The sequence below is a fragment of the Callorhinchus milii genome, unplaced genomic scaffold (genome assembly GCF_018977255.1).
Source record: "Callorhinchus milii isolate IMCB2004 unplaced genomic scaffold, IMCB_Cmil_1.0 Scaffold5, whole genome shotgun sequence".
NCBI classification, from domain to species: domain Eukaryota; kingdom Metazoa; phylum Chordata; class Chondrichthyes; order Chimaeriformes; family Callorhinchidae; genus Callorhinchus; species Callorhinchus milii.
Window position 1 is genome coordinate 42,771,084 of NW_024704746.1, and position 24,632 is coordinate 42,795,715.

The 24,632-nt window shown below is 42.2% G+C and overlaps 1 protein-coding gene across 1 annotated transcript in view; it reads right to left on the bottom strand.

The window, feature by feature from the left end:
* cttnbp2 (cortactin binding protein 2) overlaps positions 1-24,632 on the bottom strand; it is a 123,158-nt gene that overhangs the window by 38,337 nt on the left and 60,189 nt on the right. The window contains 5 exon segments of the mRNA XM_042334898.1: positions 4,215-4,469; positions 8,235-8,385; positions 10,650-10,749; positions 16,434-16,634; positions 19,309-21,088. Of these exon segments, the coding sequence (XP_042190832.1) occupies positions 4,215-4,469; positions 8,235-8,385; positions 10,650-10,749; positions 16,434-16,634; positions 19,309-21,088 (2,487 nt within the window).

Genomic DNA, 24,632 nt, shown 5'->3' on the forward strand with positions numbered 1-24,632 from the left:
CGAGGAAATTGGCTGCCTTGTTCAAAATACAGTCATTACACTTCATGGTAAACCCCATGAAGCGTTTTGAAATGTTTTGACAATGTGATAAGGTGCCATAAATATTGTAGACATTAATTATTTATTATTATACCCTACTTATTAGCAAAATTCATAAGAAGGAGGCTGTCTTGTGTTGCACAAGCCAGCATCTGTCGGTAAAGGTTCACCGATCTCATAAGGTCATTGAAAGTGCCAATCATATCAGGCACACAGCAAGAGTTAACCTGTGCTGTTCTAGTATGTATCCCTGCTCCAGGCAAAGGAAGTACAGCAGTTCACCTGTTCACTTATTATGCTGGAGAAGGGGGTGGGGGGGGGGGGGAGAACACAAAAGAGGTAGCACACCATTGTTTAAAATGTGACCATTAGAGAAAGAACGTGGATAAGGAACAACTGACTGAATTCTTTAAGGGAGCATTTCCAAACACACTGGAGTAAAACGATAGTCAAGTTGAATTGTGAACTGAAAAAGTCTTTTGGGTTCAAATCATCAACTGCCAGGTGGCCGTTAATAAAGGTAAAATGTTAGCCACACAATCCTGCTCTCTTCTCACCCACACAGCACAACTAGCAATTGTTAACAAGAGAGGGCTGCTTGTAAAACTCAATCGAACTGATGTGGAATTGTGCCATTGCGTAGTTTGTACAGGGTGCTGTGACACTCTTAGTGCTTTGGCTGTAAATAAATTGAAAGCACTTACACGGGTACACGTGCTTGTCAGTAAGGACATGCCTGTGACATTTAAAACATGATCTAAATGAGTTGCCAGAATAATGCTGTAAGCTGAACTGTGGCATTCAGTTAGATTTTCCTCCTGTTTGTTTTCAAAGCTCCTGTTTTATGAGTAAGCTAACCTTTCGGCTAGAAACAGACGGATGGTCTGATGCCCCAATGCCTTGCAGTACACTTGGTGCTTCCTCATCAATGTGTTCTGTCTTATCAAGGCACCACTCGGGAGCCATATGGTGTTCTCTATGTATGATCGCCAGTTACACTGTGAAAGGATGACAGTTCCAATGGTGCAGTGGAAACAGCTGCAGCTCCCAGCCTGGGAGCTCGCTGGTTAGAGCGAGGGTTCCTTGTTCGAACGAGCGAGTATGGATTAGTGAGGAGAAAACTAGCTTCAAGTCCCTCAATTGGTTGCACATATGTGTTTGGGGGAGGGGAACAGCTGGGTGAGAAGATGTCAGACTTTGCTGTGACGCCCACCACAATTGAATGACTTGCCGACACTCACTGCCAAGGCTCACATATTGAACAATGGCCACTTGAGCAGGACACCAGAGAGCAACCAGTTTCCAAGTATAAACACACTTCAGCCTTGAGGTGGTTGGGGACCAAGAGTAGAAATATATGCTCAGTATATCACTAAATAACTCTCAATTTAACAATAATAAAGACAAAAAAAGTGAAAGGTTTTGTTAACAAATGACGAGGAAGAAAATGAATACAACATGTGACTTATATTAACCCAACCTTCAGAGGAAAATACTGCCATACCCAGTCACTGTGCAGAGTTTCAAATGCCGTACTTTTCTTACAGATACTTACTTAGCATTTCCATACAATTATCTTTAATGAACTGTTTGGATTAAGACCATTCATTTTATCACCATTGGAGGGTTGGGGAATGGGTTGGAGGAGAAAGCAGCTTTTGGGACCTAGTCATGTGGTGCAGTCCCCACCACTGATAACAAGATTGGAATCACATCAGTGTCATTAGTTGCAGTGAATTTTATAAGCAGTCCTCTCTGAACAAACCTGCACTGCACTGTGTGGGTGGAAAAAGGGTAGGATTTTGTTGCTCACATTTTACTTTCACAAACATGCGATCGAAAGTCACGATTTTGTACTGCTGAAGAGGGCTCAGTCACTGTTCATCACTTAATTTTTTTAAAAAAAGGCCGACTGTTTTTTAAGGGAACAATACATTGTTTATACACAGAGTTATTTATCCATCAGAATATATTTCTGGCACTAGTACCAGAAAAAATTCCTTCCTCTTCCTTCTCTCCCCCTGCCCACAGTATAGAGATGCTAAGAATTAAAAAGAACAGGGGGTTATTTATAATAATCCTTGCGTTAGATACAGAACTTTACCACATCACTGAAATGTCCAAAGAGCTTCCCAGGATTTTAATGTAAAGTGCGGTGACTGTGTGTTTGAAGTGAATGACTGATTTTGTATGGAAGGTTGTTGGCCAGGAAGAAAGGGGTAAGAGAAGTTTACAAAAACATCAGCATAGATCAAGCCTTTAAATTATAAAGCATACCCATTAATGAGGGCAATTGTTAGCATCCACAGTGTGAGCCAGCGCCTGTTACAGAGGAGGACTGCTTGTAAAATTCACTTCAATTCATACTGGAATTATGCCATTGTCTATTTCAGATGAGCTGCTTTTGCAGTGTTAAAATTAAGTGGTTGTAGTGCAAATTGAAAGCACTTATCCGTGTATCAGCATCAATGTTTACACTACAAACACTTAATTTTAATGCTGCAAAAGCAGCATATAGAAGATAGACAACAGAATTAATTCAATCGTGAAATGTGGTGAGTTTTACGAGTTGTACTTGCCTGTAACAGTCACTGGCTAGCACTGTGGGCGGGAGAATGTTAGCATACATGTACAAACTAATGATCCCAGCCGCATTTGATTATTGCCACTCATTATACGAGAAGTGAAGCCATAAAGCAAAATTGTAAGCACCCTATCCACTGATAGCAAAGACTTGTCAGCTTCCACGCTCTCCCTCCCACATCAGAAGCTGGATGTCAACCAGCACGAAAGGCTGTGCAGCTCTTCAGAGCAAGGCGTTTGAGAGTGGCTGTGACTTGAACATGGGTCTCCCTTCCCCCATGAGGAGGCAACTTCCAAACTGCAACGCAATGCCTCCGCAGAACACAAAGCCAAGACAGCGCAGTCACTACGTAATGGCAATGGTGAGTCCCTGAGAGACTGCATACCAAAGTACACCGTCCTTCACTGTAACATAACATCACTGTTGTATTATTCAGCATCAACCGAGCAGAGAAGCTTCAAATTTTAATGGGTTTGAATCTTCATTCGTTGGTAAATCCACTGACCTAGTCGTCAAGGGAATCTGAATCTTACTTCGACAGGACATTTATCAGAAGCATAATTTTGGATGCCCTGAGACAGCAAAACAAGAGGACACATGCATTGACACATGCACTCCATTGGCTCCCTAACCTTCAGAGAATCCACTTCAAGATCCTGGTCCTCACCTACAAAGCCCTCCATGGCCTCGCCCCACCCTACCTCTGCAACCTTCTAACCCACTACCAACCCACCCACTCCCTCCCCTCAGCCGGCTCCGGCCTGCTCCACGTCCCAAGACCCACCCATCCCACCATTGGCGGGAGAGCCTTCAGCCACTCTGCCCCCAACCTCTGGAATTCCAATCACTCCGCCTCGCCCCCTCCTTTCCCTTCTCCCTCCCTGACCCCAGGTCGTGTCTGAAATGCTGTACACTGTCCAGCGCCTTGGGAAGTCCTCCCAACGTGAAAGACGTTATACAAATGTAATCTTCTTGTTGTTGTTGCTGGGTTGCAAAGGACAACTTCAAGATAGATAACAAGAAATATATCTTTACTCAAAGGAACACACCCCCAAATAAAATGAATCAATTCATTTCATGGCTGTCTGTGGGATATTGCTGTGTGCAAATTGGCTGCTGTGTTTGCCTACAAAATAGACAGTAACTGGCTTTAAAATATATCATGCAAAGCACTTTAAGATGTCCTGGAAGGAAAGTAGCCAGTTGCACATAGCAATGTCCTACAAACAGCCATGAAGTGAGTGACAAATTTTATTTTGGGGGATTGTTGGCAGGACACCGGGAGGGAGAAACTCCCTTCTCTTTTTGAATAGTGCCGCGGGATCTTTAACATCCACCTGAACAGGCAGACAGGATCTCGGTTTAACGTCTCATCGGAAAGACAGCACCTCCAACAATGCAACAATTCCCCAGCACTGCATTGGAGTATAATCTTAAATGATGTGATTCCAAGTCCCGACGCGGGGCTTGAACTCATAACCTTCTGACTCAGAGGCGAGAGTGCTACCTGACACACATGGAGGCATGATGTTTTCTTTTTAAAGGAACTTTATCAGAGTTGCTCTGCCACAATATAACATTACCAACAGACCTTAAACCCTTTAGAAGCGGCGATGTGGGCAGCGGTCCAGCCTTCTTTGTCAGCATGGTTTATTAAGTCGGCTGAAACCATAGGTTCTGCTCTGGATTTATAGCTCCCTTCTGCACATTCAGGGGTAATGGAGCCCAATTTGTGCTCTGAATCATCCACCAACCTTCTGTCCCCAGATACTTGGTGATACATGAGAAGCTTCAGGCAATCTATGTGATCAGAATTCACAGCTGCATGGAAGGGTGTCCAGCCATCCTGAAGGAGAAACAGAGAGAGAGAAAAAACGGAAATCTTTGATTTTAGTTCAGCGAGTTTGTTATCTCAATGTCATGTTGCATTATCATTTAAACAAGAAATGGCCCACGTGCATTATAAGGCTAAATAACAAGTTTAATTGGATTCACATGCACAATTTCCAAATATCTTCATTATCTCATAGCTGCTAATTTAACCTCAAATGTGTAGAAAGCCACGTTGAGTGTAAGATCCTAAATGGGAGAATTCAGCAACAGGCACTACATAGGTAGACACTAAATAGCAACCCTGGACAAGTTATGGTCTTGCAAAAGACAAGTAAGTCTTGACTAACAGGCAAAATTAAAAATTTAAAAATTAAATTTGTCGAACAGTTTAATCTTCCCTTAGAATCAAGGCCTCTGTGACCCAAAATGTCACCTCGTCTGAGCCTGCAGCCTGCTTTGGATTGATGGAAAATTCGCGAATTTAATCTCAATTTGGATGCCAGATTCTTTTTTTGAAAGAAGCGAACTACGGAAAAACAGCTTCCAATTTAGGAATAAATCAAAGAATTGCCCATAATTATGCAAATGTCTTCAATTTTACGATGAAAATAATCTTTAAAACTGAGACAGGATGGAGTTTCGAGCCTGTGAGATTACAGGGATGAAAAAAAGAATGAATGTATCTGAGAGAAGGTGGTGAGTAAACCGCATCCTTTTCCTGTATCACATTTCTCTTACAGGGACAATGAATCGAACTTCCAGGAAGCAAATCCCTGCTCCCCAAGTCACTTAAGGTAGTTGCCTCAGGAGTGGCTGAAGTACAATTATAATTTAATTTCCAATTTAAAATAAAGCATTTCACAAGATACTGAATTGGAATTATGATTGAAGATTTAAATGGTTTTTCAAGCACGGCTGGCTTACACCACAGCACTTCCTAATGACATTTTCAATTGCCTGGAGGATATACATCTTGAAAACACTGTATATTGAAATAGGATAGCTGCAAAAAAACTAATGTAAACAATATTTAGTCAGCATTTTACACTGCACCAAAGATATGGTGTTGATAGTTGGCCAATTATTTAGCAATTGATGTAGACTGCAAACAGCTGCTCTACTGAGAAGCAACATTACACAAAGCTCCGAGCAAGGCAGTCAAATCGCACTTTCTGTACATGAGCAGCTCATCCCTACAGATTTGCCTTCTACACTTTTCATGGAAAAAGTACTCAGAGCAACGCTGAGCAACTCCCAAAGTAGCTCATGCTTGGAGTGACCAACACTGGTTAGGTGACTCTGGGTGCTGTTTACTTTGGCAGATATTTCCTTGGCAACTTGATCTTTAAGGAGCTGGAACTCAAATATCCCCTTTGAGGTACATAACATAACATGTAGGAACAGAAGTAGGCCATTCGGCCCTTCGAGCCTGCCCCACCATTCAATCATGGCTGATCTTCTAATCTAACTCCAGCTAATAACTTAACCCTGCCGTATCCCCATATCCCTTAATCCCTTTTGCAATAAGAAATCTATCTATCTCAGTCTTGAATATGTTCAAGGACTGAGCATCAACAGCCCTTTGGGGTAGTGAGTACCATACATTCACCACCCTTTGAGTGAAGAAGTTCTTCCTCTGATTTTAAGGTTGTGACCCCTGGTTTTAGTTTCTCCGACCAGGGGAAACAATCTCCCACTATCTACTCTATCATGCCCTTTGATAATCTTATAAGTTTCTATAAGATCCCCTCTAATTCGTCTATATTCTAGAAAATATAGGCCCAAATTGGTCAGCCTATCCTCGTAACTCATCCCCTTCATCCCTGGTGCTAACCTAGTAAATCTACGCTGCACCCCCTCCAAGGCAAGTACATCCTTCCTTAAATAAGGAGACCAAAACTGCACACAGTATTCCAGGTGTGGTCTCACCAGGACCCTATATAGTTGAAGCAAGACTTCCCTACCCTTATACTCTAATCCTTTCATAATGAATGCTAACATACTGTTCGCCTTCCTGATTGCTTGCTGCACTTGCAGACTAACTTTCTGTGATTGGTGTACAAGGACACCCAAGTCCCTCTGGACTCTAACACATTCCAATCTCTCCCCTTCTAAAAAATAACCCGCTCTACTGTTTTTGCTACCTAGGTGGATGACTTCGCACTTCCCTACATTATACTTCATCTGCCACCTACCTGCCCAATCACCTAACCTATCTATGTCTCGCTGCATTTTTTAATGTCGTCCTCTGTGTTGACACTTCCTCCTAGTTTTGTGTCATCCGCAAATTTAGATATATTAATTTGATCGTTGATGTAGATGGTAAATAGCTGAGGCCCAAGGACTGATCCTTGTGGCACTCCATTAGTCACATCCCGCCAATCTGAAAAGGACTCGTTTATCCCTACTCTTTGTTTCCTACCCGTTAACTATTCCCCAATCCAAGTTAATAATTCCATGGGCCCTTATCTTTTGGACTAACCTTTTATGCGGTACCTTATTGAATGCCTTCTGGAAGTCCAAATAGACCACATCCACTGATTCACCCTTATCTAGTTTAATCGAAATATCCTCAAAAAACTCTATGAGATTTGTCAAACATGACTTCCTTTTTGTAAAGCCATGTTGACTTGGCCTAATTATATTGTGCTCCCCTAAATACCGCACTACCACATCCTTAATCAATGATTCTAAAATGTTAGCTTCAGAGAACACACTTAGCTTGTGGAGTTGCAGTCCACATTAATGTCTCCATCACACATGCACTCTCTCTCTCGCACTGTACCAAATCCCCCCCCACACCCAATCTCCCCTTCTGCAGATGGAAATACTTGAAACTATTAAATCACCATTGCAACAGTGTCCTTGATCTCTTACAACCGACAGATGCTGTTCACATGGGATGCTTAGCGTCCTAACTTAGCAGCGTTGTCAACCAGAGTTTTGAATTCGATCAGAAGCGCGGTGTGGCCTTTGTGATACAGAGAAAAAAAACGCCCTGAAGCCGATAATCACTGCACTAGAGCAGCAGAACGAGGTCCCTTCCTCACCAATGCTGACCTACATTATACAGCTGCTTTTCATCATTTCATTGCCTGTTCGCTGCCGCCGTATGTTGGATGGTTTGCTTGCCTGTGTAATGGAGATGGCGACGAAGAATTCTGGATATTGTAAGCAGGTCATTCCCTCCCGCACTGTCATTAGCTGTGACAAAGCTGCACCAACTGTTCAAACAGCCGAAAAATCTATATTTAGCGCCTTTTGCAACCACCTACCCCTTGTCACTAGAAAATGATTTTGACGCTTGAGCTCCAGGTGAACTGTGTCAACAGGAGTGTCAGGAATCCGCCGTGAGATTCACACGGCAGCATATTAAAGGAAGCGATGCAGCACTGAACAGTGTGTGGTGCTAAAGGATCTAAAATGAGCAACGGGTCAAACACAATTCCAATTCTTGTTGGGAATTTCACTTCTCCCACCGGCGATCACCATATTCACTTAGTTGTTTACCAGCAACTGTCTAACAGCTGATCCCTGGGGGCTAATGCTCCTGATTCTTGTACATTCTCTTTCCTGTCTTGTCTTCTCCGAGGCCTAGTTCTCTTATTAGATCTACTCTGTTTCTTCTTTCCTTGCTATCCCCGGGCTCTCAATGGATCTCTCTTCTCCTGATATGCTCCTCTTGACAGCTGTTCGCATTTTAAAGTGAGTCGTATGCTGTGTCATCAAAAAATGAATCAATGTACCTGCTTCTATGGCCTATAGTTCCTGTACTTACACTGGTCACTGTGTTACGATCAGCTCCAGCTTCCAGTAAGGTAAAAGTACATTCAGTGTGTCCATTTACACACGACAGATACAGAGGAGTCAGGCCTTCTTCACCAGCATGGTTTATGCTTGCACCGTAAGTAGTAAGCACCTTAGTGCACCTACAAAGGTGAAGGTGGGAAATAAACAACATTAAATCACATGCCAGAATTGATAATAATAATAATAAATAATACTTGCATTTGATATAGCGCTTTTTACGTCTTCTAGACGTCTCAAAGCGTTTCACAGAATATACTGTAAAGTGAATTAACTGTATATTTGTGGGTGAAACGCGGCAGCCAATTGTGTACAGCAGTGTCCCGCAAACAGTCGTGAATTGAGTGACCAAATTATTATCGCTTTTTTTGTTTGAGAGATTATTATCCCTGGAAAAGCGATCTGCCAATCAACTAACAACTGGGTTCCTACTTACTGCCAGGTAAACAGAGGCATGTGGAGTAAGGAAACTTGACCAACATTTCGCCCTGCTGGGAAACAAACCCAGATCACTTGCTTGCGAGGCGAGTGCTCTAACCACTGAGCTACAGGACTCCAAACAGGTTGTGTAAGTTTAACAACAATTCCTTTCTCTGCTCGCCAGAAATACTGCTACAGTATGAGATGGTTCTGCGGTGATAGAATCCCTAAACACTGTGCAATAGTGGAAGGATGTGGGTTTAGATCCACAAATCTCCACATATAGAGCTCTCAACCTCACGGCATGTCACCACAGGGAGGTAGTGTGTGGCTGCCAGATGGTTTCCCACAAACTAGACGGATTGGGGTGGGGGTGAGGGGAAGAGAAAGTGAGTCATCCTAGTGTTCAGGCATCTCCCGAGACTTAGTACTGAGCAGTTCTGGCACAAGTCCATCAGAGTCATCACACACCTCCTGCTCACTTGTGGGATGTCAAGAGGTGAGATTAGAAAATAACTTAGATTTAGGAAAAAAATACCATTGTTAACTAAAACAACTCACGTTTATATAGGGTTTATTTTTGCGGGGGGTGGGGGAGAAATCGATTATAGAAGAAAAGCCTCTACAGAATGAGGTTAATTAGAAATAAAGTGAATGCTGTTATGAGGGTAAACATGGCACCTAATTTAAAATTATACATTCATCATCCAAATTTATTTTACAATAAAAAAATCAAGTTGCAGAGATGCTAAAAGACATGGTCATTGAAATTTAGAAGTAAAATGAACTATTTCAAACACTGAAATAGAACCATTGAGTGTAACTCACTGGGTACATGTTTGGATCTTAAACATGAAGCTGTGAGTGAGGAAAGGGCATTCAGTCCATTATGCCCACTCCTTCCACAAGCTATACAGGTAGCTTATCGTGGACTGCATTCCATTCGTTCCATCTCCAAAGTCAACGACAACCGGCCACTTCCTTTAGTACTTTGGATCTGATTGGCAATGGAGAAAATCCTCTAAATGTTAAACCTTTGCCCTCCAGTTTGGGGCTCTCAGATTAAGCCAGATAACCCATTGACATCCATGTCCCCCTGTACTTTCTCCATTGAAAAATTCAGCTATGCCCTAGGTTCCACTCCTCTGAACTCTTGCCAATGCATCAATGTCCTTCAGACGAAAGGGTGTTCAATACCGTACTCAATCCAAATATTGCCCTATCAGTGATCTGATAAGATCAGTCTGAATGAAGAAGGCCTTTTGGCCCATCCCATCCGATCCCTCCTGAACACCCATCCTGTCATCCTCCCACTCACTGCATCAAGATGCTTTTTAAATGAGTCCACTGTCCAGGCCTCTACCACCTTTCCTGGCAACATGTTCCAGTCATTGATTAACTTCTGCATAAAGAATAACAACAACAACATTACATTTGTATAGCGCCTTCCTACTATCTGCCCTGAAATGACCCTTTACAACCCCGAACCTATGTCCACCTGTTCTACTGTCGTGTTGCATCCTAAGTATTACTCTGGGTTTACTTTTTCAATCCTATTTAAATTTTTATACACCTCCTATGAGGTCCCCTCTGAATCATCATCTCTCAAGACTGAAGAGCCCTAGCTTGTCTAATCTGTGCAGAGTTTGGATACTTTCTTTTAACTTATGGTAAAATGCTCTCGAGACCAGAGAGATAAGGAGGTACCAATGGGTGGATGGATAGATTTATAGGTATTGAGTGTGAGGTGGGGACTGAGGAGGGTGATGTTGCATAAGTGAAGGAAGGCGATCTTGGTGAGAAACCAGCTGTGAGGGAGAAAGGAAAGCTGGGAATAGAACCAGGCACCAAGGTTTGGGGAGTTTGAGAGAGAGGGAGAGGGCCGTTGAAGAGGTCAGAGCCACAAGAGGAGAGACATAGGTTGGGTTCATCGGCACACTGAAAAACTATTACAAGAAGTACTTGCCCAACATGTCCGTTTGCAGCAGCTGCACACAATGGCGTGAATCCATTATTCTCAGCAGCATCAATCTGTGCTCCTGAGGACAGCAGCAATGTTACACAGTCTGTAGGGAAATGGGTTGAAGAAAATTAAAGAGACATATATCAGTGCTAGCTTCAGCAGACATTATTACACATGTAACAATAAGGCCTTGCAATAAGCTTCAGGCAGGTTTTCAATACAGCACGAGGCATGTCAGGCTTCGAAAATGGTGAATGCAAAGCAAGAATTTCTCTCCCTCGTACCTCCCAATTTATTTTGTACTCTAACCCATGAGCAAAAAAAATAAAACAGCATGTTGCCAGTGTACATAAAGATAAATTATATTAACAACCTGAAATTGCCTTGCAAGTTGGTTACAATTGCAAAAGCCCTTTATAGAATGCCAGAAATACATTGTATTATTCAGTCAATATTGCTGAAACATGTAATTGCATTAATACGGATGTTGATTGAAAGCGTTCTTAACTACGAAATACGCAGACGCTACACTTTATGGTAAATCCTGTGAGGTGCCCTGAGGCAATATCCAATGCCAGATATATAATTACTACTAATAATGATGATTTAAAAAAGGCATTTTGTCATGACAAGTTTGAAAAACTGGTGGTCTTTTATAGTTATGCACTGTGCTGACAGATTCCCAATCACCAAAGTAAGGGAACTAAAAATCTTGAGCAGAAATTACCATTAGTGCTGGCTGGTAACAGTACAAAAGGCAAATTAAAATCTATGTTAAATTAATCTAAATGGTGTGTTTACCTCACTTGGAGCTACGCAAACGCCTGATTGGGATCTCGGTGGTGGGGGTGGTGGGAGGGGGGGGCGGGGGGAGACTGCAGACACAGTGGGCTGAATGTACTACTTCTGCTTTGTAATTTTTTTATGATTTAAAAATAAATCAACTACCTGTGACCCAATCAATATCACACTGCTCTGTAGTTGATAAGAGATGAATTTGCACTGGTGAACAGCTCGAGACTGCAGTGATTGAAACCTTCATGATTTTTCTTTCCGTCTGATTAATATTCCTTTCTGTTCACACAATACAATTTTACAATTTACATTTATTCAGTGCCTTTCATGTCCTGAGGATGTCTCAAAATGCTTTGTAGGTGCGTGTGGGGGAGGAAAGCTGACCGAATGCACGGTTTGAAGAGGTGAATCTTAAGATGGCCTTTTAAAGTGGGGAGTGAAGGGACGAGCTGGAAGGACTCCAGGATGGAATTCCAGAGAGCAGGGTGGAGGTATGTAGATTGGCTGCTCACCAGTGGTGGGACAGATCCGGTGGGGGACATGAAACAGGCCAATGTTTGCTGAGCAGAGGGAGTGGCCAGGTCGGTAGAGTTACAGGAGGTCACAGAAGGATGGGGTGAGGCAATGAAGGGATCTGAACGTAAGAACCTCAATCTTGAATTTTATGTACCAGACTCGACGAGTTAACCAACCATCCTTCACATTTCAGGTTACAAACATAGTTATTGTTTACGCTTTTGCTTGTCATAGAAGCATGAAAGTAATCCATGTTTACCTCAAGTCGCGCCCACACAGGTCAGTGAGTACAACTTCACCAGCTTCTAAAAAGTGTTTGCAAAGCTATTCAGAAATGGACAAGTACCACCATCACAGCATATTCAAATACTTCACTAGTTCGGACCAGTGTATTGTTATGATGAATGATGAAATTGATATCGAGAGAGAAAGAGAGACAGAGATAGAGAGAGAGAACTGTGAAAATGATCCAGATTCTCAGTTTATAGCAAACAGTTTGAAAAGGATCAGCAAATGATTTTTTTTCAGACAGAGACTAGTTTCCAACAAAATCACGTGACTGATCCAACAACAGCACAGCAAGAGCGGATCCTGAAAGCTACGGAAACAGCGTTGTGCTAAAGGATTAACATCCACTCGAATGAGTCTGCTTAAACGAGCAACATTCATCACAATCACCAAATCTTTGACCGACCCTTTTGTTTTAAATGTGCAGTAGAAATTGAACAAAGGAGGTGGGAGAGCAATGTGTGGCATTTAGACACTGGTGGCCAATCCTACATGGTGTGAATTATTAATGCCAATAGTCAGTGACCCAGCATGACTGAATAAAGGACAAAGAACTAATTAAAGCACAAGGCAAAGAACTGAACGCTTCAATTAGCTTGAGGCTCCTTATCCTGAAGCTACTGGATCAATCCCTATGTCAATCCACAGCTGAAGAGGAGCCATCTTTAACTTTGATTTGTACAGTGCCCTTCATATAGAATAACATCTCAAAGCGCTTACAGTGGAGAGGGGGTGACCATAGTTAGGTTTTAAGACAGGACTTGAAGACAGATATACAGGGACCGACGGAAAGGTCGAGCTAGACAGTTACAGAGGTTAACGGCATAGAATCAGAAAGCTTTACATTTATTTCATGCAAATGTTCCTTTTTCAAAGAAATGTTCAATTCAGAAAATATTTTGTGGACAACCCATTTCGATCAGGAATATTTAATGAATGCTCTGGCATTTGGTTTTTGCTCCAAATGCCTCTGGAACTACAACACCAACAAGATTCCATTTATAGAGCGCCTTTAACGTCGGGAGGACGTCCCAAGGTGCTGTACAGTTGGGTCAGGAGCAAAGGGGAAATGGTCAGGGTGAGGGGAGGGAAGGAAGGGAGCGAGGAGGGGGTAGAGAGTCGAGAGGGAAGCTGAAGGCACGGTCAAAGAGAAAACTAACAATAATAATACTGATAATCTTTGCATTTAATATAGTGCCTCATCACATCGTTGAGATGTCTCAAAGCACTTCACAGGATATACTGTAAATGGATTGGCAGTGTATTTTGTGGGTGCAACATGGCAGCCAGTGCACATAGCAATGTCCCACAAACAATCAGGGAGTGAGTGACCAATTTTATTTTCGGGAACTGTTGGCTAGAACATTGGTTAAAAAACTTTTCTCCTTTCAAATATTGCAATAGGATCTTTAACATACTTGCATGGGACCTCTATTTAACATCTCATCCGAAGGACGGCCTCTCCAACAATGCAACACACCCCCAGGACTGCATTGACGTGTCAGCTTGGACTAATTGATTCCAAGTCCCAACATGGATTTATCAAGAGTTACCATCAAATTTAAGACAGGAATTTTTAAGCTAAGAATAAATTATTTTATTTTATTCCTACCTGCTCCTTTCTTCATTCAAGGCACGTATCAAAATATACCACTTTGTCTGTGTTTTCGATCATCTTTCCCACCCCAAATTCAGGTGTCCTGCCAGCAGTGTAAAGTGTGTTGAGATGTCTTTCCTACATGAAAGGAGCTATATAAATGTAAATTGTATTGCACATTTATTTTAAGCCAGGAATAGATGACCTCAACCGTCAAAGTAGCCCGAATACTATACTCAGTGAATTAATGACCTTAAAATTTCTACACTGAAAAATATAGGAAATATGTTGGCCACAAAGAAACTTTCTATTCCTAGATGAAAAACCATGCTAGGAGTAGTGAGTGAAGGCAGATTGAACTGCTTTCAGAACTCCTCAGTGTTCAGTAACACAGAGATTATCTAGAAAATGGTTGGTGCACATCGGGGAACTTTTTGGGTCAGCTGAGTACCTCAAACATCACCATGCTTAAAGAGCATCCAAACCAGATGGAGAATTCCACATATGTAGGCCACTGACAAATGGAAATCTCCCTGTGTCTGGAATAGAATATGCAGTCTCTCCCTCGGGAGAACACATCCCGTTTACCGAATTACGGTAAATATTCGGGTCAAGTTTGCGAGTGTCAAGGCTTGGGGAGCCCACATTGTGCTTTGGGGCAATGTGGAGTTTAATCAATTAAAACTGCATAGATTGTCACTGAGAGCACCGTCCAGCAGGTTTTCCCACTACTTGTCCAGCCTACAGGTACCTCGAAAAGTGCAGCACTCACCCCACTTAATTGGGGTGACATCACTAGACTTTGAGTTCAAAGTCTCAGTGTTTAGTAACACTTACACACATGCACGAACTAAGCAGGTCATTACTTATCAGAAAGAGAACATCAATTCCAAAGTTAACTGCAAATTGGAAATGGTGAAGATTTGGAAATAAGCCCCTATATATAGTGAGGTGCTGACAATGGTGTTTAATCTGTTGCCGCACAGGACAAATTCAAACTCCAAGTGTTTCCTCAGCCATTGCTTTTGTCCCAGTTGTCTACAAATGAAAGGTTGCAATAAATCTTTTACTAGTTTTATGACAGAACCAGGACTTCAAACGCACTCATAATTGGAGCAGTAACAATGAACTGTAAAGTGTGATTCCTCCTGGAAACCAGGAGTCTGTCACACTGACATGTAGAAAGTCCACCAGAAATTCCACGTTGTCTTAGCCTGCACGGTCTTTTTTACCTTAAAATATTAGATTGCGCAGAATTATGGAAAACTCTTCAATCCTGTTTGGAAAGTTGGAGTTTGGTTCTTTTTAAGATCTGTAGAAAAATAGCTTCCCAAATCAGGATCGAGTTTAAAAATTTTCCACAACTCCACGCACGCAATTTTAAGGTAAAGTGGGCTTACAGGCTATGACTAGATCGGCCCCTCCAAGTCCTGCTGATGAGCCAGGCTGGCTGAAGACCTGGCGTACTGCAGACCTGCCTGGCTCAGGAACCTGCTTGACTACCCTCCTCCCACCCCAAAATTCTTAACTTCGGCTCATTAGCCAGTCTCAAACTAAGAGATCAGCTGATATAATTATAGGTGTGTAAATTGTTTAAAACACAATGCTTGTTTAAGTCAGCGATTTTAGGTTGTAGGAGCGTGTGAGCCTGACACCATCAAGGAGCTCAAGGAAAGGGAAAGGACAAAATTAGAGCCAAGCATGGTTTGAAGGAAGATCAGAGAATATTCAAGCTAAGGACTTGGTGAGTGTGCAATGCACCATCCCAGAAGACTCTAGATGCAGAATGAGACATTTAAAAGGGTGTTAAATACAGAGATAGATGGGAAACGAGGGTGTTTAGGGATATGGAGAAAAGAGGTACCAGAAAGTGCCTACATTACTATGCATGAGTCATGGGGATAGAGAGAGGATTATAACCTCTGAAAGGATGTTTAGAGAACTTTTTGTTCTTTGGCATTCTCCATTAAAACATTTTAACATTTAGCTGGACTGCAAGCATAACGCACAGCACGATACAAAGGCTTAGATTCGACCCCGAGGCCAACGTTCAACTCCCACAGTTGACCGAACAGAATCAGTATTTTTACAGATGGCGCTGACTGTGCAAAATTGTGTAAAACTCTTCAATTGTGTTTGGGGGCAGCTGTTGGTTTTACGCACAGCGCTGACCTCGCAAACCTATGCAATCGTGGATTTATTTATTTATTTGGCATATGTTGCACCTAGGTCACACACCCCTGTTCAGGTGGACGTTAAAGATCCCAAGGCACAATTTAAAATGAAAAGTGAGTTTCTCCTGGTTTTCTGGTCAACAATCTCCCCTGCCCCCCACTACTCCCCGCCAACAAAAGTGATCATTCACTTCATGACTGCTTGTGGGACATTGCTGTTTGGCAAATGGGTTGTCGTGTTCACCCCGCAGTCACTACACTTTATATGTGTATCCTGTGAAGCACTTGGAGACATCCACCTGATTCAAACGCACAATACCAAATGCAAGGATTATTATTGTTATTATTATTTCAAGAAATAGCCAAGTATATTTAAGTTTGCAATTTGGAAACTGAACACTGAACAACGCAATTTACCTGTATATCCATTTTTAGCAGCAGAATACAAGGCAGAGGAACCGTCCTGGTCAAGGTGATTCATATCAATTCCATCTTCATTCAGCAGCATTGACAATAAAGTGACATTTCCCTGGGCAGCAGCTTGAAGCAGAGTGGACCTGGCACCCAGGGGGACAGGACCACCAGACATTGACGGGGGGGTTAGGGAGGGAGACCTGCCTGTGAGTTAAAGTGACAAAGTGATAAGGGGGAAGGAACAAGTGAATACCATCTGTTTTCATGCACTGATGCTGCAGCACAAGGTGCAAAGGAAAAAGCACACGACCTTCATTTTAAGCATCAAACAGATATCAAGCATTTAGAGGTCAATGGAGTATTTCTGCTGGGAATTTCAATGTGCTTCTCAATCCCGCTGGGACACACATTGTGCTTTTTTATTTCTGTTGGCAATTTGCAAGTGCTTGCTTACAAAAATACAGTCACTACACTCCACAGTATACCCTGTGAAGTGCTTTGAGACATCTTCCCAACGTGAAAGGCTCTATATCAAATGTAAGAATTGCTTATCATTATTATTAATTCCATTCCGTTTTTAAAACAGATAGTTTGATTGTATGTTCATTGGAAAAGTTTAACCAAAAGCCTAAACCGGAATTAGAAGCATTCCGAGTGAAAAAAATATATATTCCAAACTGGTTTAGCAATGATTTTCACTTGAACTGTTCCTTCAGGGAGAAGCACAATGATGAAAGATCTAAACTTTCATTATTTTCAATGAAACCAAAAATATAGCTTCTCTTGAAATAAGATCAAAAGCTTCCACAGAGAGACACAATCTAAATGCATGTTATTGTTTTGGTCAATTAACTTTTCACATAAAAGTGAAATGAAACGTATCTAATGACATTGTTCATACTAGATTGTAAAGCTTTGGCTGATCCTTAGTACTTAAATGAAGTCTCAACGGTGTAAAAATCATGAATAAATATAAATTATGAAGGCCAAAATAATCCTTTGTTTTTGTAAGGTGATCTACTTTCAGACCAGGATTGATATGTTTAAAATGACAGCAGTTATGGTGCTAGATCTTCAATACATTAAAAAAACGGTGCTCAATAATGTCCACACCGAGGTTAATAACAAGATTAATAGCACATTACTTTACTCTGCCATTATCTCTATAGACAAATGGACAGGTTGGTTTATTCACACCATTAATTTGGTGATTTAGAGGTTTAGCTCATGAAGTGAGTAGTCTATTACGAAGTGTACGGAAGGCTTTGTATATCCTTCCTTGAACAAAAGGCTGCAAAGACAAGACAAAAACATAAAGGAAAAAGGAACAGGGTTTCGTTTTTGGACAACCCGCCCATCACATAGCGTCTTAATGTACTTCAGCAATAAAACAATCACACACCAAAGTCTACAACAGATTGTTAGATGAATGAATTGAGAGAAGCAAGTGAGGTGAAGACAGTGCACTTTTGGTGTAACCCTTTGTGTACAATGGTTCTATATAGGTATATAACGTAGCGATGCTTAAATAAAAGGATCATTCGTGAATCCCAGTTAGATTTAGGTATGTACACTTTTTTTTCTGAGGCCTTGGCATAATAGCCATCATCCCTATCTTTCGCAATAATAATATCTTCACAATATTTGGTAGCATAACATAGCAAGCACCATCTCAGGAAATTTTAAGTGCACGTGGTCAAGTGCAAGTGTAGTACTCAAAGGGTTAAACCAGTACACGTGAGCACATGGCAGCTACTCATTAGCGAAAAGAAGCAAACAAAAAAGCAACCATCTTACATCCATTAACTCTTCAGCAACATGCAGGAAAAAAGAAAGCTGTGGTGATAGATAGTAAAGTGCTGTCATTTTTGTTAGTGATTGAGATGTAAGTTTTTCTTAAAGCATTCCATGCCATGCCATGCACTGATCACCAGGTCCCAGGGATAGAAATACAACTGCTGGCATCAGCATCAGGGAGTGATAGAGCCAGTTAATTTCAGACCCAGTCATTGCTTTGTTTAAAAAAAATCCTCTCAATGCCAACATTCAAAGTGGATGCAGAACGCTATTAACTTGAAGACCGATCAAGTGTTTTGTAGCAAGATTTGCGAAGCAAAGAAAAGAGAATTCAGAAGGTTTTTTTTTGAATAAAAACAAAATGCAAAAAAAAACACAATTCCCCAAATCGTCAGTCTATAGCTAAAAAAAAGCCAGTTTAAAAAATTTTTCAGAACTATTTTAATAAAGCTCCCATAACGTGTGCATCCTTTCCTAGATCTGTGGATGCCTTGCATTCCTTTATCACCTCCAGAAGATTAGTAGGTGATTCAAACTGCAGACACCTGCACAGGTCGGAGGACTTTGCTGCTGGTGAATCTGGAGGAGGTTTAACTGATGCACAGTCATTGCTCAGGCATCAATTTCGAGAAGTACAAGACACCAAACCACACCTTAACTTGTCCTTTTGGTCCGCAAAAGGTACAAACAAACAATGTAGCTTTTTTTTTCCGCAGTGAGAGAAAAAAAGTTCAGCTTTTGTTTGTTTTGAAATATTTCGCACTTATGAAGCGTGCTTTTTTTATATATATATATATAAAAAAATTTAAAAACTGAGAATGTTAGCTTTATTGTACACAGGTGACCGCCAACAATTCAAAATCGCCATCAATTCAAAACAATGTTCAGAACCAAATAGTTAGAAGATCCTGAGATCGAACTTTTCACCATTAAGCTTTACGCGATTGATTTTTTTTGGTGTCATGGTTTAGATGGTGCTTTACGTGGGTGAGCGAAAGCAGCAAGAACGCAAGAAAGAAAGGCGTTTTGCACGTGTGCCATGGAGCGAGGAGACAGCAAGGCAGTATTTCAATCCCTTTACCTGATGCTGTGACCAGTAGATTGTCTGTGTCACATGTTCTAGAGGATGAGGTTCTTTTGGTTTCACTAGCAAGGTCTACGGAGGTGCTAGAGGAGATGGTGGTGATGATGAGGGAACATTCTGAGCATGCTGTTGGGTTCAGCCCAGGGGAGGGGGGAGGCCTAGGACCCACCTGAGATGTAGCCACGGCAGGGACAGCACAGCTGGCAGATACTACATCCACCGTTGGTTTGGGTGGCAGCTGCGGAGATGCTGTCTTTGGGAGAACCTCCTCGTGAGGTCCCCTATTTCCCAGAGACGGGCTGGAGGAGGGCGAGGCCACAGTTCGACCTTCAATCCGAGCGTTAAATCCAACCGCTGGGGAGCGGCTCCCATCCGCAAAGACTTTTAAAGGCGGGTGGGGGGACGCCGGGGTCTGCGACAATCCCGGCTTTTTTGGAGGGATGGGCGGAGGATTCCCTCGGTCAACTCTCGTCCCCGTGGGAGATTTTAACCCTGTAGGGGAATGAGTCAAAGAACTAGTCATTTTACCGACAGTCTGCGGATAAGACGGTGCCTCACCTGACGGTGGATGTGCCAGCCCAGGTTTTAAGTTACTAACGGTGAGATTTCGGTGTTCTGCGCCGAGCAGCGGCGGGTTGTTGGCACAAGGCGGCTTCAGCGTGCTCGGGGGGCCTGTGAAGCGGGAGAGGACGTGGCTGACGGTGTTCCGGGCAAGCTGCTTAGCCGGCGAATTGTCCCGGTTGGTGGGCGACAGGTCCCGGGAGGGAGACCCCACTCCGGCGCTGCCGTGCTTTTCCTGATCCACCGCCTGGGCTTGGAACTTAAAGCGAGCGGCCTGAATGCGGGGACTCAGTCCTGGCTGCAGCGGGGTGCACGGTGTGGGTGAGCTCAGACCAATCATTTGGACAATCAATCCGGGCGAGGAGCAAGGCGAGGGTGTCCCTGAGAGCGGAGGGGAAGTGCCTGCTGTGACGCTCTGCAACAGGGGGACTCCGGGCACCAAGTGCGGCCCAGCCCCTGGCCCAGGGCTGCTGCTGGCGCTGATGGCTGAGGGTCCGTTCTCCATCCCAGAGGAAATGACTTTGGTTTGTGTTGTGGACACAACATCCTCCGAATTGGACAGCAGTCTATCACCACTAGGCTTCCCCAGCCCAGCACTGCCGGGCAGGTTTAGTTTGGTACCTCCCGCTGAGAGAGGAGTCATGGCGGCAGGCTTGGTGGGCAGCGCTACGTTCGCCTTCTTGGTGTGACTTTCGCCGGCGTTGTCCACCAGAGTCCCCGTTTGGGAGCCGACGGTGAGGGTTGTGGGCTTCTTTGGCACACCAGCCGTATCTTTAGTCACACCGCTGGCCACCGAAGTTGCCCTGTTTTCTTTCGCGCGCTTAAGCTCCTCAATCGTCCTCTTGAAGTTCTCCACCTCCAACCTCAGATCTTTGGTACGATTCTCCTCGCGGTTTAGCTTGGCCCGCAGCTGTTCCCTTTCGATATCAAACTCGGAGAGTTGCTTCTCCATCTTGGCCTCCATCTGCAAGCTCTTCTTCCTCTCGGCGGCCAGCTCCTCCTGCAACTGGCCGGTCTTCTTCCGCTCCTCGTCGAGGGCTGCGGTGATCTCGTCCACTTTCTGGCTTTCGTCCACCACCTTGCCAGCCAGCTGCTTGCACTCCCTCACCAGCATCATCACCAGTGGCTTGGCTTTCGTCCGTTCCTCTTCAAGCTGCGAGGTCAACTTTTTGTTCTCCGCCTCGAATTGCTTCAGCTGGCATTTTTCAAGCTCCACCTGCAAGAGTGCGCATAAAGCGGTGAGTGCCCGAGAATCAAACCTTACTGTATATTTCAGACGCACCGATTTTAAGAAAGAAGCTGAGTTTTTTTTTAGCACTTCACCGCATCGAAGGATCCTCAAGCTCCTCGCAAGGCATTGTCAAATGCGGTGACTGCATTTGTGGGGAAATCGAGGCAGCCATTTGCACAAAGCCATGAAATATTGCGCTTTTAAAGAACCAGAGGAAGAATGGCCTTCTTCTGTGCTGTAAATTTCTATGGTTTCTGTGGTAAGTGAATAATTATTTCAAAGAGTCATCTCTGCAAATAAAGAGGCAATTTACTTATTCCGCGACACATTATTCAATTTATAATTATATCTGAGATTCGAAATCCATCGTTCATGTATTGTTTCACTATTGGTGTTAATCTATTGGGATTTGAAATCTTCCGTATACAAAGACTTGTAAGAATATGGACTGCACTGTCCCAGAAGACCATTAATGCAGAATCAATTGGATTATTCAAAAAAGAAATTGGATAGATACTATTACAGAAATAATAATAATCCTTGCATTTGATATAGCGCCTTATCACGTCTTCAAGACATCTCAAAGAGCTTCACAGAATATACTGTAATTGAATTGACTGTATATTGTGTGACAAAATGGAGAAAAGGTGGAGAAATGGGATTAAAAGATCTGCCATTATCCAATAATACAAACTCAAAGGGCCAAATAACCTGCTTCTGGAAGTTTTTAACCTCGGCGCTTCAGACAAAACATTAAGAAGCCCAAATAGTTTGGAGGGGAAAGAAAAATTACTCAAGTTTCCACATGCGGAGACCTGAATGAACATTTGTCTTAAGAGTTCAGGAAATGAGAAATTCAGAGTTAGCACAATTGACCTCGCAAATTGTTGATGTAACTTAGAAATGCAAATTTTTAAAATGAGCTTGAAGCTCTATTTATAATAGTTATCCTTGCATTTCATATAGCACCTTTCATTTTGGAAGGACGTCTCAAAGTGCTTCTCAGGATTTACAACAACAAGAAGATTATGTTTGTATAGCGCCTTTCATGTCGGGAGGATGTCCCAAGGCGCTGTACTGTAAAGTGTAGTGACTGTTTTTACAGGCGAAGGCTGCAGTCAATTTTGAGCTCAGCAATATCCCACAAACAGCCATGAAGTGAATGACCAATTTTATGTGGGGGATTGTTGTTCAGGACACTGGAAGAAACTAATGCCATCCTTTTATAAAATAGTGTCTTCACATCTTTAACATTGGTCTATATAGGCAGATGAAACCTTGGTTTACTGGCACAGTTAACATTGAAATGGCGTTTATCGTGCAGTATAAATCAATTTGATCCCCAGTCCCATCTCTGGGTGACAACTGGCACTGCTGCCCTACATTGTCCACGAAGGTCTATTGCAGCCAAATGCAAATGAATTCTAAAAATGTGAAATAAACGTGCTGATCCCATTCACCACTAACCAGCAGTAGTTCCACATGTCGAGCTCTTCTCCGTTCCCAGCAAAGGATTCGGATATCCCTGCTCCAAATCTCTACTTTTGCAAACAATATCAAATTGCACCAGCAATACATAAGGCTTATTAGTAGTCAAGTCATGCTTGTTGCATAGTTAATGCAGTATACATGTGTTTCTAATTGAATTTAGCAGTCTGCTGGTCTGATATGGAGATAACAAATGAATCCAATGTGGAGCTTGAACCCACAATCTTCTTACTCAGAGGCAGGAGTGCACCCGTTTATTACAAAATGAGAAAGTATTGGTTATAAAGCATTGTCACTCGACACACACACACTAAAAACAACACAACAACATCTTGCATTTACACAGACCCCTTCATGCGGTGTTGTATCTCAAAGCTCTTAACAGCTCTTAGCAGCTCTTCACAGCCGAGCCAGGGAAAAGGGGGGAAGGTAACTGTTGGCACAGTCGAAGAGGAAGGTTTTCAGGTATGATTTGAATGTAATGGAAAATTACACACGAATGTAATGGAAAACAGAGCAAAAAGAGTGGTAGCAAATTTGAGTTCTGGCAGCAAATCGTCAATTTGCTGCCAAACGTGGTCAAAGTTGAGAGACATGATAATAAAATGACATAGGGATGACCAGACTCCTTGCTCTGTATTACTCCGTTTTATGGTCAACCTAAAAGCATTGTTGCTGCATGAAAGACTGACTATTTGAAGCCAATAATGGATAGCAGAATGCACCAGCCAACCAATTTGAGTGGGATAAGTGGAGTCAGACAGCATTACAGCAACGGCTATTATAGACTCAAACTAGACCTGTCGTGTCGTTCATCAAAAATGTTTTCGTGAAAGGAAAGAAACAGTGGCAGACTAATTTTAAAGACTGTTTAAAATCTGAATAATCATTATGATAAATCATTGCTAAAGGTTTCTTTCATTCCTTCTCTCCCCCCACCCTACCCATGAAGAAGTCAAAACAACAATAATTATTGTTGTTTACTAGCTGATAGTAAACTCTTTGTACTTTGGAATCTTTTCTATAGCAAAATAAGCTGATTATTTACCTACATTTTCTAATAAAAGTGCATTAGAGAAGCACATACTGAATGATTAGAATGCGCAACCAACAATGTTACATAAAATGAATTGTCTGATCAGTGAATCAGTTCACATATCTGATTCTATAATAGGATCTTGCACTGCAGAAGACCCCTGGCTTCAGTTTCACTGATAAAATATACAGTCAAATCACTTTAGAGTTTATTCTGTGAAGTGCTTTGACACGTCTCGAAGACTTGATAAGACTCTATATCAAATGCAAGTATTATTATTATTAATATTATTATTACAAATATCAGAGCATCTCTAAGGTGGGAATTTTACTCTGTACTTTAATCGCGAGGCAATACAAAAATAATGTCTGGAACATAAAACCAGAGTAGTATGATATAGAAACATGGGAATATCCAGGGCCAACTGACCAGTCTCAGTGTAAAACAAATAAAATGTAAAAATGAATTCAAATCAACTTGCCCGTTCATACTCTTCACTGCAATCTTTCAGAGATTTCACAGATATCCAATTCCCTCTTGAATCTGTCTCTATCCCCCTCCAGGTGATCCATTCCACATAGTAATTCTGTGCAAAATAATTAAATTGGAGCCATCTGTTCACCTTCCTTCTTATGAGCTTGAGCCCAAGTCTCGCCTACAAAACACAGTCCCTGCACTTCTGCGAAGCTCTTTGGCACATCCTCCCAATGTGAAAGGCACTATACCAAATGTAATGATTATTATTTATTGTTATTATTGTTATTATTAATTATTATTATAAGTCTCCTTGTTCCAGACTGTTTGACCCTGTTAAACACATTATTTGGGTTCAATGTATCCATATTATTTAGGATCCTGCATTATTCAAAAAGCCCTTAATACAATATAATTAAATTTGCACTTTTATCGTACCTTTGAAGTTGGGAGGATATTAGCCTTCTTTTCTTTAATGTGAACATTCCCAGTTTCTGTAGCCTCTCCATTCAACTCAATTCCCTAATTCCA